Below are 17,746 nucleotides of genomic sequence, written 5' to 3'. Positions count from 1 at the left end.
CACAACCCTTAAACCTTTCATGTTGTAGAAAAACTCATCTGTGAGTTGGGGAAGATTCTGAACCAGGATTATTCAGTTGGCTCAAGTTGCACGCTCTCCCCTGCCTTCTTAGCATGTGAACTGTGGCTGTGTTCACAGGTGAGGGGAAAGATGAGGATATGTTTGCACAACATGCTAAGTTTTATTGATATTAACTTTGGTTCATTTTTCGTGGCTTAGAGCTTATGCTGTAACAATTGTGTATCCAACTGTTTGGATAATGTATGGTTCAGTGTTTTGTGCCACCCCTGAAAATGGGTTAATTCAATAATCAGGTTAAGCAAGCCAAGGGAGTACAACCACTGAGTGTGCTTTGCACTGTTAACATTGTGTTGCAAGTGTAGTGAGCAAGTGTCTTTAGAGAACCCTGCTCACCACCATCTTCTGGAAGGACTCCCTGAAAAAATCCTGTTGGAAAAAAAAATGTTGAAAGTGAAATGTTGGTGAACAATATTTGGAAGGCTGAAATCAGGAGGGAGCCTACATAGAAAAATACACAATGTAATTTTCATATTTTATGTGGAAATGGAAAGAAGGAGGCAAGAAAATTCAGCATTTGGTGTGCGTAGCTGGGGTATGCGTGCATCCTTTTAATTTCTTTTTCCAGGAGAGGGGTATTCCTCAAGCCGCTGGGGCAGACGAAGGATTGGATATCCTCCTTTCCAGTGCCCACATGGAAAGCAGGCCCAGTGTTGCCAACGGTTCCCAGGAACTTTCTACCGTTCTGTTTTCTCTTTTCCTGTCAAATGTATGTTCATCACAAAACAGAGGGTTTGCTCCTGAATCAGCAAGGCATTTGTTCGTCTGCCAAGCACTGAGCACAGTGCAAGGTGAAGGTGACACCTTCTGGTAGTTTGTCTGGTGGTAGTGACACCTTTGCCAGCTGGATGCTGTGGGAACAAGAGAAAAATTGGAATCCCGGGGGTGGGGTGGGGGAGTCAAGAACCACAAGTCTGGAAAGAAAGCCATTCATATTTTCCCCCGTTTCCCAGCAGTCAGGTTGTAGTAAATGTGAAGAGCCAGATCTTTCCGCATGTGGGACTGTAACATTCATCTCACTGAATGCTGAAACCGAATCCACTCTCTTTTTCCCAACCCAGGAAACTTTTGTAGAACACAGAGGCTGCATTCACACAATACGTTCATCTGTGTTTTTCTGGATCCACACAAAAAAGCAAACCATAAGCCACCCCAGACAGGAAAAAACTCAAAGTAGTAATCTAGCTTAATTTTATCCAGGCTTAATGTGTTGCACAGAGGTGGTTGCCAGAACTTTAACTGATCCGTCCAAGTATACACAGCCAATATAATTTACTGGTACAACCTCAATAAAGTTTAGGAGGAGAGAAAAATCAAACTTTTAGTTAAATTTAGTACAGGTAGTCTTCACTTACCAACTGCATTTGGGACTGGCAACCCTCACTAAGCAACAAGGTCGTAAAGGAAAAAGTCACATGACCACGCCCGACTTATGACTACAGTTTGTCAGTTCAAGCTGTGGTCATTAAGCAAATCACTGCAGGTTGTTAAGCATGATGTCATGTGACCTGTGACTTGCAACTTCCTGCCAGCTTCCTGCCAGCTGTGAAGGTCTCAAATGGTGATCACGTGACTGTGGACGCTGCAACTGTCGTAAGTGCATGCCGGTTGCCAAGCGCCTGAATTGCAATCACGTGACTGCAGGCATGCTGCGACAGCCAGAATTTCGAGAACTGGTCGTAAGTCTCATTATTCAGTGCTGTCATAACTTTGAACAGTCGCTGGACAAGCGAGGACTACCTCTATTTATTTATCTAGAAAATTTATATGGCCAGCCAACTCATACACAGTGACTCTGGGCAGCTTACAAAGTGGTGATGAGGTAGCAATCATTATGATGAACTCTTTTAAAGTTACCATTACGTTACCGTATATTATTGTTTTACTTTTTTTATCCTACGTCCCCATCACCTCCCTTATTACTGCTTCTTCTGGGCTAGCGTTTCTTTTCCTTACCCATCGGAATGCTTTGACGAGCGGAGAGAATATTCTCATAATAAATTGTTGTTATACTGGGAAGTGGAAAGAAGAGACAGCGCATACTTTCTGCAACACAGTCTTCATCCAAGCCTATGAAATAGCTGATAGTTGACAGATATACCACAATTAAGCAGCCCTCCTTGTAAGCAACATCACCCCTCCGTGTCCATCTGGCAGATATGAGCCTTCAGAGTGCGATTTACAAGGGGAGGTTGAAAACCAGCAACTTACGGAATTTTCCTCCTCCATGGAAGATTCCTTCCCTCGGTACAGCAGCCATTTTACAGCACATTTTACATTCACATTCACATTTTACATTTTACATTTTACAGCAGTTCGTTCAGCAGCCATTCGGCTTACTCAGGATGGGGCCCTGGATGCCAATTTAAAATACCTGAAAGAAGGAAATATGAGTGACTTTATATGCAGACTTAGTCTATTAAGAGCACAAACTGTTCTTTCAATCTTGGAGCTGCTGGCCCCAGTTAAAAACCAAGAAGATTCACTAAAAAAGTCTTTTGTAAAGTTTACTGGGAGTCAACCAAATAAAAATCGCCCGATTGTTAAAGCCAATGAACTGTGCAGGATGTGGGCTTCACAAATAGCCAGCGGAGGACAGAAAGAACTTATTCCCGAATTTAGATTGAGAGAAGAAAATGAGAAGAATGAATGGAGAGGGTCGAGCATTCATGCAAGGGAGAATCAGAGGCAGGTTCTGAATAACCAACTGCTGAAAGAAGAGAGGCTCATGAAAGACCAAAGCTATCTCTAAAGTAATCAGACCACTTCTGCAAATTAGAAACAGCAGAGTAAATAGAGGTCGATGAGGGGGAAAAGCAGTTATTGGGTCTTTGAATCGGTTTTTACACTGCAAAAGACAACTGGTAGATTTATAGAAGGCTGAAGAACATCCATCTAGAGGTGGCTGCTGGTGAGTCCTACTGACATTTGGGCAACCTACAGCTCCCAACGTTGGTTAAAATAAAGCCTTTTTGATGCTCTTTTTTGATTTCCCAATCTGTGTTTTCCATTGGAGAAAACCAGCTCCCTTCAAGCTCCACCTGGCCAAGAGGATACCAGCATTTATGTATATAACCATAACAATTTAGACTCAGATAACCCCAAGGGTGTTTTATAAACAGTGCCCCTGGGAGGAAAAGGTTTAAGAAAAACAATCCACACATTTACTGAAGAATCCTTTGAAGGAATCTCGATTAACTCTTCTGTCGGACTGGAGCAGGTTGACTAGATCAGTGTTTCTCAACCTCAACAACTTTAAGAGGTATGGACAACTCCCAGAATTTCCCCAGCCAGCATGCTGAGATGCTTTCTCCAACTCCATTCCACCTTTGGACTCAGATTTCTCTTATTTGACCACTGACTTGGCTGTGGCTCTTCCTCCTCTTCCTCAAGGTTATTCTCACAGCCCATTACAGTCTCCTATACTAAAGGTATATAAAGCCAAAATTGCCCCTGTACTCACCTATGGGGCAAAGCTGTGGGGTCTACTCAAAGCTCCCCTACTTGCACAAAAACATAGTTGTTTTTTAAGATGCATCTTGGGAACTAATAAGAACACTTCAGTCCTTGCAATCAGAGCTGAATTAGGCACGCATTCTGCATAGCGTCATGTCCTAATCAAAGCTTTTAACTAGTGGTGGAGGGACTACAAATGGATCCTGGCTGGTAACTCAGACTTTGCCTAGAAGAACAGCTAGCCATGTTTCTGCCCTCCATTTGGGTAATCTAGCTTTTTAAAACTACGTTGCTGCATGGTCTATCACATTCCTATTTACTTTCGGTTGGACAACAAGCCAAGGACATCTTCAAGCGGAGAATTCTGGGTGTCGGTGCTGACCCTGACATAGAGTTCCTTACAACAACCCTAACCCTAACCCTTAAATGGTTGGTCAAAAAGAAAAGCTAATTTGAAACAGAAAAATAGCGATGGGCCTGACACAGGGCCAAAGAATGGTCTTTACCAGAGCAAGATTCAAACTGCTGGACTCAGTAATAAAATATGGGTGATTCCAGAAATTATCTTATGAGGAAAGGAAGTATACGTATATGTGGTACAGCCATAAAACACATCACACATGCTTTATTTGACTGTCAAAGATTTGTCTCAACAAGGGCCCAGTATTTAGACCCATTACTAGCTAGGACAGTTCCCAGCGACCCTAATATTAGACCCTAATATTAATATCTTATCTCCTCCAGGATGTAAATTTAAATGTAGTTAGCAGCACTGCCAACTCTATAGCTAAAGCTGCCCAAATGAAAGATTTTTTTTTTTTTTAGGACAGATTGTGGCCATTTGCAAAGGTGACAGACTTATTTGAACGTATTTTAGTGTGGTGAAATAGTTGCACCTATCATTTCATTGTTTTTTAGAATAGTTTTTATTAAAAGATTTTACATATATAATAAGAAATACATCCAAAGAAAAGATACAGTAAAGTAAATGTGAAAAAGAAAAGAAAGGAAAAGAGACAAAGAAAAAAGGAGATAAAAAAAAAAGAACAGAAAAAAATGAAAATATGATATACTGTATGATATGATATGATATGATATGATATGATATGATATGATATATGATATGATATATGATATGAAGTGGCTTCCAATCTTCTTCTTGGTAGTTATACATATAATTCTAATCAAGCTCTCTCTCCAAGATTACATCATAATTCTCTTCTTTCTATAACTTAATCTTTCTAATCACCCAAACCATAAGTCACAACATCATTTTCTTTTTTATGCAAAAAGTCCATAAAGGATTTCCAGTCATTAATGAATGTCAATAATGACTTTTCTCTAATCAAAGAAGTCACTTTGGTCATCTCAGCAAGTTCTGTCAGTTTCATCAACCATTCCTCCATGGTGGGTAATGCCCAATCTTTCCATCTTAGTCATCTCGCCGCAGTAATCATATATTGAAATAATCTTCCGTGGCTCTTTTCTAACTGTTTATCCATCAGTCCTAAAAGGAAAAGTTCTGGCTTCAATGGAATATTACTATTGTTTTATTGTTTTGATGTGATACTGGGCTTGAGTTTGATATGGTCTTTTGACGAATCAATCAAACACTACTACTGCTACTATTAAATGAATATATTAAATGAAAGTTTAAAAGCTTGCTGTGCTGAGTGAGCCGTTGGGACAATCGAGTTGCTTGTACATTCCTGATCTTTGGATTTAAGGGAAAGGATGTTGTCTCTCTTAAGGGACAGGCCTGATGCTATTTGCTTCCTTTACAACTCGGACATCAATCATGTCACCCCCTACTCGGCTTCTGAGGACCACATGATACTCTAATTGATTGTGGAGATGACTGCTATTCAGAGTTCTGCCAGTGTAGGCACTCTGTAGAGCAGCCTTTCCCCAGCTGGATATGCTCCAGATGTGACAGATTGCAACTCACATTGCCGAACCAAAACAGTAAACACTTAGCTAAATCAGGAAAAAGACCAAGTAGATGCTTGTGTATGATATGCTCAGTTAGTGTTCACCTGCTTAGTTCTTTTAGCATGCTGTGCAAATCAAGCGTATTGATTCAATGGGAAAATGTTAATCTACTAACTAGATTTAAGTACAGAGCAAATGATCACCTCATCTTAAGGAAGGAGGTTCTGCTCTGTCTGATGGTTGCCATACTGCACCTCATGTTGAAGAAGGAACAGAATTCCATAAAGGCTGTTTATATTTAGTTGGTTTGATATCTCTCCTTTCATTCAGGAACTCAGGGTGTTGTACAAAGTGCCCCCTCCTCCATTTTATCCCCATGACAATCACCTTGCTAGGGAGGTTGGGCTGAGAGGGAATGACTGGCCCAAAGTCACCCAGGAAGCTTCTGTGGGCTGATGATGGACTGGGTTCCCGGTCTCCCTGTTTCTACTCCCAGCACTTTCACCACTAAATCACACAGGGTCTGGGGCTGAGAAAGGAGGACTGGCCCAAAATCCCCCAGGGAACTTCCTGGAATAAGGGGAACTTGAACCTAGGCCTTTCCAGCACCTTCACTATGACACATATATGCTAATAATGATTCAGACCAATCCATGTAATCACAGAGACATGGTCGAATCCTCCCCATGAGAATTCTTTTGAGATCATTGGATCAGTTTAGTTCTGTGAAATGGTTTTCTTGCAATACGTTATTTAGGAATCTTGCAGGAGAGGAGCCATATACAGCTACGCCTTTTCTGAATTTTAGAATGCAGTGTATTTTGATGCCCATACAATGGACCACATTCTCTCTCCAGCTTCCTGTCTTTAGGGCTCTTTGTCCTTCCCAGAATTAACAGATTCCTCCCTCTCCTGTTTTCATGGATTTTTTTCAAGTCTATATTTGATTTGGGTCCCCTACAAAGTCTCCAAAATGTGAATTTCTCCCCTCCATCAAGCTGCCATCCTGCACCCTCTTTCTTCAATCTGGACTTCTCACCTGTCTTTCTCCCTGCAAAATAACATCAGATCTTTGCTGGAAATACTGAAAAGCTGCTATTCAGCCCTTGCATATGGAGCTGTTTATAAAACCATGTCACTTGATATCTCGAGATTCAGCTGTTTTTCTTGCTTTCATGCCTCCCATTTTTTTACCCTCATGGTTCCTCCAGAGAGAAAACCGGAAAGCTGTGGAGCACTCTTAAGATGAAAGCGTAGGAATCAGAAGGGGCCACGGTTGGGTGGTTGTCTTTTGGAGCCTAACAAAGCTTTCAGCTCTCTTATTGTTATACAGGGTTAATAAATAGTGTAAGTCCTCAAGTTCTCAGGCCATGATTAGCTCTCCCATCAAGCTGGGAATCTTATCTGAACCTTTTGGGTCAGTTAGTTTTAGTCTGGATATTCTGCTGATGAACAACAGCCAGTCAATCGACTTACCTTTGTTTTCTTGGAGACCACCATATAGAGCAGTGTTTCTCAATCTTGGCAACCTTAAGCTGTATGGACTCCAACTCCCAGCATTCCCCAGCCAGCATGCTCTTGCTGTTCGTCACCGAAGACAAATTCCTTGTATATATTTTATACTTGGTCATTAAAGTATTTTGAATTGTATTGTATTAAAGTTGCCAAGATTGAGAAACACTGAAATAGAGGAAGATAATCATTCATTTCTCTCTATATTTCTATTTCTATCACTATTTCTTTATTTTTTTTTTCTACAAAGAAGGAGCCATTTTTGGTGTTCTTAGCATCCTCCACCACCTTCATCTGCTTTTGAGCTTTTCTTAGTATCCCTTTTCCAATTTCTAGCTACCTGAATATACTTTTCTGTGATGACCATCATCTTCTTTCCTCATCATATACACCCACAGGAGTTTGCTTTCGGAGCTGCACGAAGCCTATCGTGCAGTTTCATTGGCTTCTTCTGTTGCCCTCCATTTTTTCCCCCTGATTGGACCCACTTAAAATTATGCTTTTACTCACTTTTTTTTAGGAACTCCAACCTACCTTGAACTCCTTTCCCCGTGAACGTCTCCTGCCATAGAATCCTGTGACTATTGCTCTAGGTTTATTAACATTTGGGGTTTTTTTGAAGTCCATAACACGCGCAGCTACACTCAGCATTCGTATCCCTTTTGAATTTTTGCCGAAGAAAGGAAGAAAGCTTTTGGAGGAAGTGAGATAGGTGTTAAACAGAGGAAAAGTGTTTTTCTATTGTAAAACAAAAGTCACACCTCTGTGGCAAGTAGTGAGCTAAGGATTCCCTTGCTAACAAGGAGTGGGATTTTGAGATAACCGGTTGTCCGTGTTTGATTATGTGGAATGCATGCTGCCTCTCACCTTGTTTTAACAAAGCGTCCTCATTGGGGCTGCCCCCTAGATGAACCTTTAGGTGGACAGGTGAGAGCTTTCTCATTGTTTTTTGCTGTAATAGTGTTAAGAGGGCTATTTTGGCAGTGAAAATATGATTGATTGTTCTTGAGTGAGGTCTTATTTTGCATAGGCAAGTGGGGGGAGCAAGAGCAACAGAGGGGGGAGGAGAAGAGTTTGCAGCAAGAGAGACAGAGGAGGGGGGAGAGTTTTCAGCTTTATTTCATTATTTTCCCATCACACCTTGAAATCAAGAACTCCAGCATTACATGGCTCCTTCGACTTTCATTTCCTGAAGTAGAGTTTCCTTATGAGGCAACATCAAGTCAAGAATGGTCAATCCTCCTTTGCCTTTCTCCATCCTCTGAGAAGAACTTTGTCAGCAAAGCAAGTCAGGAATTTCCTGGAAGGACCACGGTCAACAGACTTTGCCTCTCGACATATGCTGGGGTAAATAAAGCCCTTCAGCCCATCACTGGTACTTCATGCCTCTTCAAAAGCATTTTGAAAAGGCATTTTGCTTTTGGAAATCATCATCTTCTTCTTGTTGTTTGTATGGGTAAAAATAGACCTCAACTAAGATTCATTCCTCCATTTTTTTTTTAACTCAGATTATCTCTGTAGTATCTTTAAGCTAATTCACTTTATTTCTGGAAGACAACAAAGACTCTGAGAATGGCAGATCAACACATCCTGAGAGAAAAACAGAACCTTCTGGGGAACACCAAAATGCTTTCCATATCCTGATGGAAGTCATCAAATCTCCATTATACCTGTTAAACGATTTCTCTTCCTGTACTAAAAGTTGAAGCTCATTTCATTTATTTCCCGTACTTTGAGCTTTACTGTATAAAACTCAAAGACGGAGTACTTTATGAGCACAGATGTTTGTTATAGAGTGGTGTGATAAATCTCATTACAGCAACGCACAGTAACAGCCACTTGTGGGAAAACCATGTGTCAAAAGATCTTTGTGACATAGGCTGGTCATACATCTAAGCGAGCGAGAAGGGGGGGAAAACCCCTCCAAAATGAGGAGATAATACTTTAATTCCAAGGAATAATTTATTGAAGTACAGGCATCCAGAAAAAGGAAACCGGCTTATTCAACTAGCCTTGAGCAGGCAATCAAATAGGTAAGCAGTCACGTTTAAGTGAGCAAGCAGAATTCCAAGCAGGGCCCTAAAAAACGTGGACGGTAGGTTAAAGATGTGGAATTTAGATCTAAATTTCAGCCTGAAGGGAATGTCTTCATTGGAATTGTGGAAAACCTGGCAGAGAGAGGAGAGTGAAAAGATACTCCTCCTGAAACTGACTAGAGAAATGACGTTCCACAGGATGTTTCAACAGCAGACGCTTGAAAAGAGAGGAGGAGGAAGACGGGTCGAGAGAAGCTGGATCAAAGTGTCAATGGAGAATGAGAGAGTGCACACCACGTGGGGCAGTGAGCTTTACCACCTTGTATCAGAATCAGTCCAGCCCTTTTACTCTCGTTTGGATTTCTCAAAGGATGCTGGGATGTGCCTTTACTGGAAAATTTACTATTTATTTGGTGCATTTATATAACCGCCCATCTCGCATATGTGACTCTAAGGGGTGTGCAAAGTTAAAAACACAAAGCAGTGCAACAAAATAACAACAAACCCCCCTACAAGAATAAAGACATTAAAACAATAAAAAAGAACAATTAAAACCACAAAAAAACCATAATCCGCAGGGGAGCACAATCAGTCTCACTAACAGCACAGCCATTTTGCAGGCTCCACACCACCGCTACCAGATCCCCAGGCCAGGTGGCACGGCCATGTCTTCAGGCCCTTCCAGAAGGCCAGCAAGGCTGGGGCCGATCTGACCTCAGGGGGAATGATGTTCCAAAGGGCGGGTTCCGCAGTAGAAAAGGCTCTCCTCCTGAGTCCTGTCAGATGACACTCCTTCATGGATGGGACCTGCATCATGCCCTTCCTTCTGAACCTGATGAGACAGGTAGATGTGGTTGGGAAGAGGTGGTCCCTCAAATAACACAGCCCAATACTATGATCCTTTTATAACGAGGCCAACATATGGCCTCATACCTCAGTCTACTTAACAGAACAGGTCTTCCTCCTTTAATAGGCCATCATCTGCTGTCTGATTAACAATGGAGCCTGAATCTTTTGTCTGACTAGCAATGGAGCATGAGTCAGGTCTTCTTTTCCCAACATGCCCACATCTATGTATGTCCATTTTAAAGTATACATTCCCCTTGGACCTGGTCTTCCAACTGGAGGCACTGTTCTTTTCCAGTTCCAGTGCACAAATCTTTATCTGAGATCCTTGTTGCAGGGCTTCCATCTCCAACTCCCACAGGATTCAGGTTCCTTCAGATGAACACATTTCGACCAGTCCTTGTGAAGGAAGGAAGGAAGGAAGGAAGGAAGGAAGGAAGGAAGGAAGGAAGGAAGCCCCTCTCAAGAAAGCAATCCAGCCTCCAAATAACTCAGAAGAGGATCTCAGAAACAAATCTCTCCCATGGACTTTGCATAGCTGATAATTCATAATTTCAGTTTCCAGTTGATTTCCACAGACTGAAAAGAGGGATGAGAAGATCATTCATGTCCCTCGCTTCTGTAGTCTCTTCCCTTCAGGGTCAAGGGAGGTATCGTTGTAACTGTTCATTTGCCTCTATATGTATCACCAGGAAGGAAAAATTGCCAGTGGATTTGATAACTTTTAGAAGATACTCTCTCACATCCTAGATCCTTGTTCCTGGCAGACAGTACGCTTTGCGAGCCAGGAGATCTGGTCTTCACACATTTGTTTTGTTTCCTCATAGTAATGAGTCACCAACAATCTGAACTTTTGTCTTCTTGCAAAGTACAGCTGCTTCCATTCAGGGATCCTCTGTTCTGTTTCCTGTTCTTCAGTATCTCTTTTCCTTTTTTTTTTTTTTTAAGTCTTTTTTTCTTGCCTGTTGATATCCTGAATGCTGTTCTTGAATACCAATGATGCAGAATATCTCTAGTTTTGCTCCTCTGTTTCATTGTGTTATCAACAATTGCTACCACCTTCAGCTTCCACTGTAGAGCTGATCAATATTTATCATTTTCATCAGTAAATTGTGACAATGTACTAGTACAATCTTTTTTTTCCCAAACATAGTTGCAAGGTTCCATTTACTGCAAATAATGATTGTTTGGAGGCAGGAGCACAAAAATTGCAATGACAGATTTCTGTACTTTCATTTTCATTTCTTTTTCTTAAGGTTCTACCAGTATAAAGTCTCCCCCCCCACCCCCATTTTATCTTTTTCAATCTTCTCAGGTTAGCCAAGTAGAGATAAAATGTATTAAGGATACCCCATTAATTTGCCTGCTGAACTGTACGGGCAAATTCCTGTTCGCATTCTCTGTTTGCTCGCTCAGCTCACTCCCTGGAAACTATTCATATCAATTAGCATTAGTAATCAAAGGCAACATTAAATCTATCCTGAACGATTTCTGTCTGACAAACTGGCGCTTGGGTAGAGCAGAGCAAGTAATCCTTTCTAAATATAGGGACTCACTAGGGAAGGGAGAATTGTCGTGCCAGAGGTCACCATGGTGGAGCGGCATCAAGAATTTGCAAAATAATTGTAAAATGTGCAGATAATTTAGACATCCTTTGCTTTTTGAAAGCAGTTAGTTTGAAAGCTTCCACCATTAAAAGCATTAAAGACTGGGGAGGAGATGGAGGGAAATTGTAGGGAAGGACCCAAAGAGCTTTAAAAAAAGTGTTCAGTTGTTCATCCTTGTAAGCAAAGATATATGGTTTTTCTGTATCTTCTTCCTACAGGATATTGATTGGCATAAATGCAGTAAATGAGTGCCAATGCCATTCAAAACGAGCTCCACATTTGCCTGTTCTGTCCCTCGACCAGGCATCCTGAGATCCTTCTTCCCTTCCTCCCTTCCCTTCCCTTCCCTTCCCTTCCCTTCCCTTCCCTTCCCTTCTTCTCTTCTCTTCTTCTCATGTTTGTCCAGCATCCCATTTCTGGGGCACGGCCACATTTGCAATTAAAGTTCCAGCCTGCTGTGTTGAGTTGAAGTGGAGAAGTACAAGAGCATAGAAGTGTTGCTAGGGGACAGAGTGACAGATTGCCAAGGACATGTCTCTGGGAAACACATGTGACACTTGTCAGGTTTAGTTGTGATGAAGCGGCAAGGGACAGTTGTGGCAGCTTCCAAAGGATGAAAAGCCATTTTGTTCCGTGGGACAAGGCCTTTCTTTTGCCAAAGTATTAGAATTGTACACAGAATGTAGCCCAGTTCTGGCTCCGGATAAATAAACCTTCCTCTTTCTTGGAATCTTTCTTGGACAAGAATGGCTCCTGTGTGGCATTCAGCTTGGTTTGTTTAAACAGAGTTAATTCAACAAATCACCATTGGTTGAGTTCATGCTACGTGCTAAACTCTAAACCATTCTTTATAAGCAGTCATGGCTGAATTTACAAAAGTGTGGTTTTATTTGGATCAGTTTGGACCCAGCCATTGTGGTTTATAAATCATAGCTCAGGTCCCACCCAGAGTCACCCGTTGGGGGGAGATGGGCGGCATACAAATTTAATAATGAATAAAATAAATAAATAAATAAATAAATAGCTTATGGATGAATGTGAAGTAGTTAGCTTTATTTATTCAATCAATCAATCAATCAATCAATCAATTTATATAGTTGTCCATCTCGACAATGACTCTGGGCTGCGAACAATAATAAAAATAAAGCAAATACATATACAAAAATTAAAATACACAGCACTGAGAAAACAAGCCATCATCCAGATAGTCAGGAGACAGGTCCCTTCACACACTTAGGACCCCAAGCCTGAGCAAAGAGCCAGGTCTTTAGGACCTTACAAAGGCCAGCCAAGTCAGGGCCAACCTAATCTCTGGAGGGATTTTATTTTTATTTTACTTATGTATTGTGTTTGCATACCACTGCATTCAACAAATGTGTCTCCTGGTGGTTTACAACATTAATCAGAAAGCCATGGTTTAACACACACAGTTGAGTGTAATACGTGAACCCAGCCAGTCTGTCTTGTAGCCGAGGGTCAAGAAACCTTAGGATCCTAGTTCAATATTGCAAACAGAAGATGTCATGGAAAGGAATTCGTCCAGCTAGTCAAGAAAAATGGCCTAACTTAAGGGTTTACCAGATCTGGGCTGCAAAAATATAAACAAATACCAGATGATAGCAAACAGTTAGGATTTTCTGGAGCTCTTTGCAGTGATCTGGGGATTAGCTGGCTTTTAGCAGATCTGGTAGCCCTATGAGCATTTCTGTGAAAAGGGTTTTGCAAAAATGTCCTCCATTTTTGCATGTCTGAGCCACTAAACGTGATCAGAATTTCACAGGGGTCCCACTGACAGGAAAAGGAGTCTGAGCAGACAAAGAATTCCCAAGTTTGGTGCTTGTTTCACTTATTTCATAAGCCCATCCGAGTTGTGGATACTAGTGTGGAAAAGGCACACATAAACAGTTCAGTCTATTCATTTAAAGCAGGGTTCCTCAACCTCAGCCGCTTTAAGATGGGTGGACTTCAACTCCCAGAATTCCCCAGCCAGCAAGGCTGGCTGGGGAATTCTGGGAGTTGAAGTCCACTCATCTTAAAGCGGCTGAGGTTGAGGAACCCTGCTTTAAAAGGCTAACCAGGTCCAGTTTTTCATGATATGGAGGTAAACATTTTTCACTTGCTCTTTCCTGTCAACACAGCCGTTTTGCAGAGCTTCAGAGGGAGAGTCTAAAGTTTGCCCTTCTAAAAGTGAAAGAGAGCCCAGATCGTTGCAAATGGGATTGATTCCCACAGAAAGACTGACTGTGGCCACCACTTACTCTGCAGAGGCCGTCGGAGGAAGCTTCAACTGAAAAAAGTTGATATCCGTCGTTCCTGAATGTAGAATTTCAATGTTTCTTCTTTGAATAAATAATTTTTTTTTTAAGGCAAACTTTTTAAAACGCAGCTTGTCCCACGTTAGAAGAACTCCCGGGTTTTTCTTTAAAGAGTGCATGCATGTTCTGTAAAGAGAAGAGAATTGTAGCATGAAGAAATTTTTTTAAACAGGGTGAGAGTATTCCTTTTAACAGCAGTTTGACTACAAATGCTAAGGAATGGATGACTCTCTGACCCAAATATCTCTTCCATAGAATTTTTTTTTTTTTAATATTTTATTGGGGTTTTAAAATTACCAAGTTAAAAGTTAGAAATGAAAAAGAAAATTGAAAATACAAATTATAAAGAAAAGGAAAAGAAAAGGTGAGATAAAGTAAAAGAAAAAAGATATGAAAAATAGATAACAAAGCTACATTTGGTAAAAAAAATCCAATCCATCTCTGGTCTTAGGAATAATAAGAGTGTCATAAGTGCTAGTTTTTAATGCATTAAGTAGGAATAATTCTTTGTCAAAACATATCCCATTACATTTATAATCTAATCTTCAAATCCCCATGTAAGCTTCACCCCGCCTGCATTTTGCAAATAGTCCATCAATGGTTTCCATTCTTTAAGATAATAATTATTTGAGTTTTCTTTTAATAAGCAAATCAGTTTATCATTTTCTGTCATTTCCATAGAATGTTTTAAATTGATTATGTGCTATCGAATTGTTTTCGACTCCTAGAGACCACATCGATGGATCACAACGATTTATCCCTAACCTGTTCTTTCAGGTCTCCCAACGGTGCATTCATCGCTACTGTAACTGAATCTGTCCATCTTGCTGCTGGTCATCCTCTTCTTCTCTTTCCTTCCCCCTTTCCCAGCCTTAGAATTACCATTCTTAAAATGGAATCTCTGTTTTAAAAATGACATTAGGCAGAAGCTGGACCATTGCATTATTTTCCATCTCTGCATTCTCACGTCTGGAAAGGCTGCATCGGATAAATGCACAAAATTATTGTTGGGTGAAATGTGATGATTTTTCGTGATGTAGAGAAACCTGGCCTTTCTCTAAATTATTCTGTACAGAGCCACAGCTTCAGGGACTATGATGATGATTATACCTTCAATTTATGGAACGTTCAGATTGGCAAATCTCTGCTTTCCTGTATATAGACAGTCGCAGAACAGAGAATAAGATTGCAAAACCTGATTTACTGTGGACAGCGATATCAAAAGGTCAAGTCCATTTCACAATGCAGCTGTCTCTTTTTCAGTTTGTCATCCAATATACGAAGCCTTGTTTGCTGAACAAGAACAAACCAATTTCCAGTATCAACCCCTCCTTCTGAATATAAAAGTACCGTAGTTTAAAATGGATTCTGTGATAGGAGTATCAGAACTCCCTTGCCCCGGGAGTTTGGCAATCAAACTACAACTCCCAGAGTTCCCATGAGAAAAATGGGGCTATTCATGTTGTTTTCTGATCCTTTCGTGTTGGTGGCTACAGGGTGGGATCTCAGTCTGTTGAAGGCTGAGACAGTAGCCTCTTGTGTCTTTCACGACAGCGTTATTTCTACATCTTTCCCTCTTTAGATGGCTGAATATAAGCGAGCGATGTTCCAGGATGATGAAGTCCTTGATGGGGATGGCAGCAACACATCTCCGGACAGTATAGAGGTAGGGCGAACAGGGCACTTTATGGACTTGGCCCCAGGCTGAGAGTCTGCTAGGGGCCTGCAATGTGATCTTCAGACATCCTGGGTCTTCTCAGAAGTGCCTCCGATGCTGCTTGGCAACATGATTATTGTATTAAAGTAATAATCGCAGCTCTGTCTTGGCTGCCTACATAATTGCAGCACTAATGCTGGTTGTGTTGCATGAATGGGGGAGAGGAAAAGAGTTAAGGGTGGCTTGTTCTAAAGGGTTTGCGTAAAGGACGTGGAGGAGAGTTCTGCCCAAATCCTTTGCCGCCTTCTGAAGTCACCAATTGTCCTCCAGATTTATAGCTGTGACTTTATTCCTTAGGGGACACCAGGAAGAATTGCTTTATGGAGCAAATACAATATTGTATTGCCAGTTACAGAAGATTCATTTTTGATGATACTGTGCTTCAGTATAAATGATTAAAAAGGAAGCTAAACCTATCAAGCCTGTTGTCCTTTCAACAAAGGCTTGTTGCGAATGATTTAAAGGCCACAGGAAAATCATTTTAAAAATCACCCAAACTTTAAAAAGGCAACCCAGAATTTCCGTAAGGATTGCAAACAGTTGCTGCTTTTAGAGCAGGGACATACCACTTTTTGGGAGCTGAAAGCTACATTTGGTAAAAAAAATAGGTGGGAGCAAAATACCCTTTCCATCCATGATTGGGTTCCCAGATCTTAAGAAGCCATCATGGGACTTGTTTGATTTTTGGCTTAGCCTGTTTTTCAAACCTCTGATTATCAATTATGGGTTTGGGCTGAATATATTGGGAGAATCCAGCCAATAGTGATTTAAATAATAAACCATGATTAAATAAACCACAACTTAGTGTGATGAATGAATGATATCAATGGATTGGTAGTTTAATGTATCCCATCTCCCATTTCTTTTCTGTGTCTGTTTCCTCTTTATTTCCTGGTTCTTCTTCTGCTTTCTAGGTGGGCTTCCGAAAAGGTGATGGCCTCCCAGTGAGTCGCCTTGGCTCCCAAATCCAGCTGAAGTTGGTCTTCTGGGTGGTTTCCCTCTTTGTGGCTGTTCTGCTTCTGAGTACGATCATCGCCATGGGCATCCAGTACAGTAAAGGTACGTCGAGGCCAGCAGTGGGCTTCATCGCCTGCCGTGGACCTCATTCTCCCTTGCATCTCCTAGAATGAAAGAGACTTGGAAGGTGTCTTTCATTTGTGGGTTCCATTCAGATGTCAGCTGATCTCTGTGTTTGTGAAACGACTGCCAGTTGCAGAGATGGATGCTCCATTTCCATCCGCTCTCGCTCAGCGTTGTTGTTATTGATGACATAACATTAAGTGCACATTTGCAGTGCAGAAAAGGAGCGTTTCCGAGAGCAGTAAACAAGGAAAAGAAAGATGATGTGAACAGGGTATCTTACTTATGATCAATCTTCCTCCTTTTGCTCCCCATTGAGGCACTCATAACAAGCACTCTCCGCCTGCTGTGCTTCACGGCTCAGGAACAGGCCTTTTGAGCTTGCTGGAGACTAGCCTTGGTCAATGATTGGGAGTTTATGTGAGAAACACACTCACACCACTTTCAGTGAGATAATAACCTTCAAGAGATCAAGGATGAGTGAGTAATCCACACTCTGACAAGACAGTACGCATAGAATTCTTTGTTAGCCCCCTGGCTTTATTGGGTACAACATAGCCTAGTTCTGCTTAAGCTCTTTCACACACACATAGACACACACACACACACACACACACCTTTCACTCTCACATACTCACCAAACTCTCACCAGGAGCTGGGGGGGGGAGGAAACAAGCTGTGGCTTCAGATGTTTGTACAGATGTTGCTTCTCCCAACAAACTTCTGTCATGCCCTCTCTTCATAGCAACCCGCCTCCTTTCCATCTCAGCCGTGCCTTGCTGGTGGTCACTGTTGCTACTGAGCTAAGTAAGTCTTGCTCGATGTCCACTTTTCAGCTAGTGGCCAGTTTCCAGGCTTGTCTGGTTTCAGTATAGGTCTCTCCCTGGTCTTCAGGTGTCCAAGGTCACATTCCTTACATCAGTGTTCCTCAATCTTGGCAACTTTAAGACGTGTGGACTTCAACTCCCAGAATTCCCCAGCCAGCATGGCTGGCTGGGGAATTCTGGGAGTTGAAGTCCACACGTCTTAAAGTTGCCAAGGTTGAGGAGCACTGCCTTACATTGCTTTGTTCTTCGTTTGCTTTCTTGCTCTCTTCTTCCTAACACTTACTACAGGTTCCTTCCCTTGATACTTGCATAGCAAAGTGGCCAACAGGTATCACATTCA

The 17,746-nt window shown here is 41.5% G+C and overlaps 1 protein-coding gene across 1 annotated transcript in view; it reads left to right on the top strand.

Annotated features, from left to right (window-relative positions):
- Positions 1 to 17,746, top strand: part of ECE2 (endothelin converting enzyme 2) — a 59,332-nt gene that overhangs the window by 2,610 nt on the left and 38,976 nt on the right. The window contains exons 2-3 of the mRNA XM_088131788.1: positions 15,365 to 15,448; positions 16,414 to 16,558. Of these exons, the coding sequence (XP_087987914.1) occupies positions 15,365 to 15,448; positions 16,414 to 16,558 (229 nt within the window). The remainder of the gene's footprint in view (positions 1 to 15,364; positions 15,449 to 16,413; positions 16,559 to 17,746) is intronic.

The sequence above is a fragment of the Python bivittatus genome, unplaced genomic scaffold (assembly GCF_059951505.1).
Source record: "Python bivittatus isolate LINGU-HERP-01145 unplaced genomic scaffold, Pbiv_v1 ctg000980_np1212, whole genome shotgun sequence".
NCBI lineage: Eukaryota > Metazoa > Chordata > Lepidosauria > Squamata > Pythonidae > Python > Python bivittatus.
The sequence above is the reverse complement of the archived record's forward strand: the minus strand, read 5'-3'. Positions and strand labels throughout refer to the sequence as shown.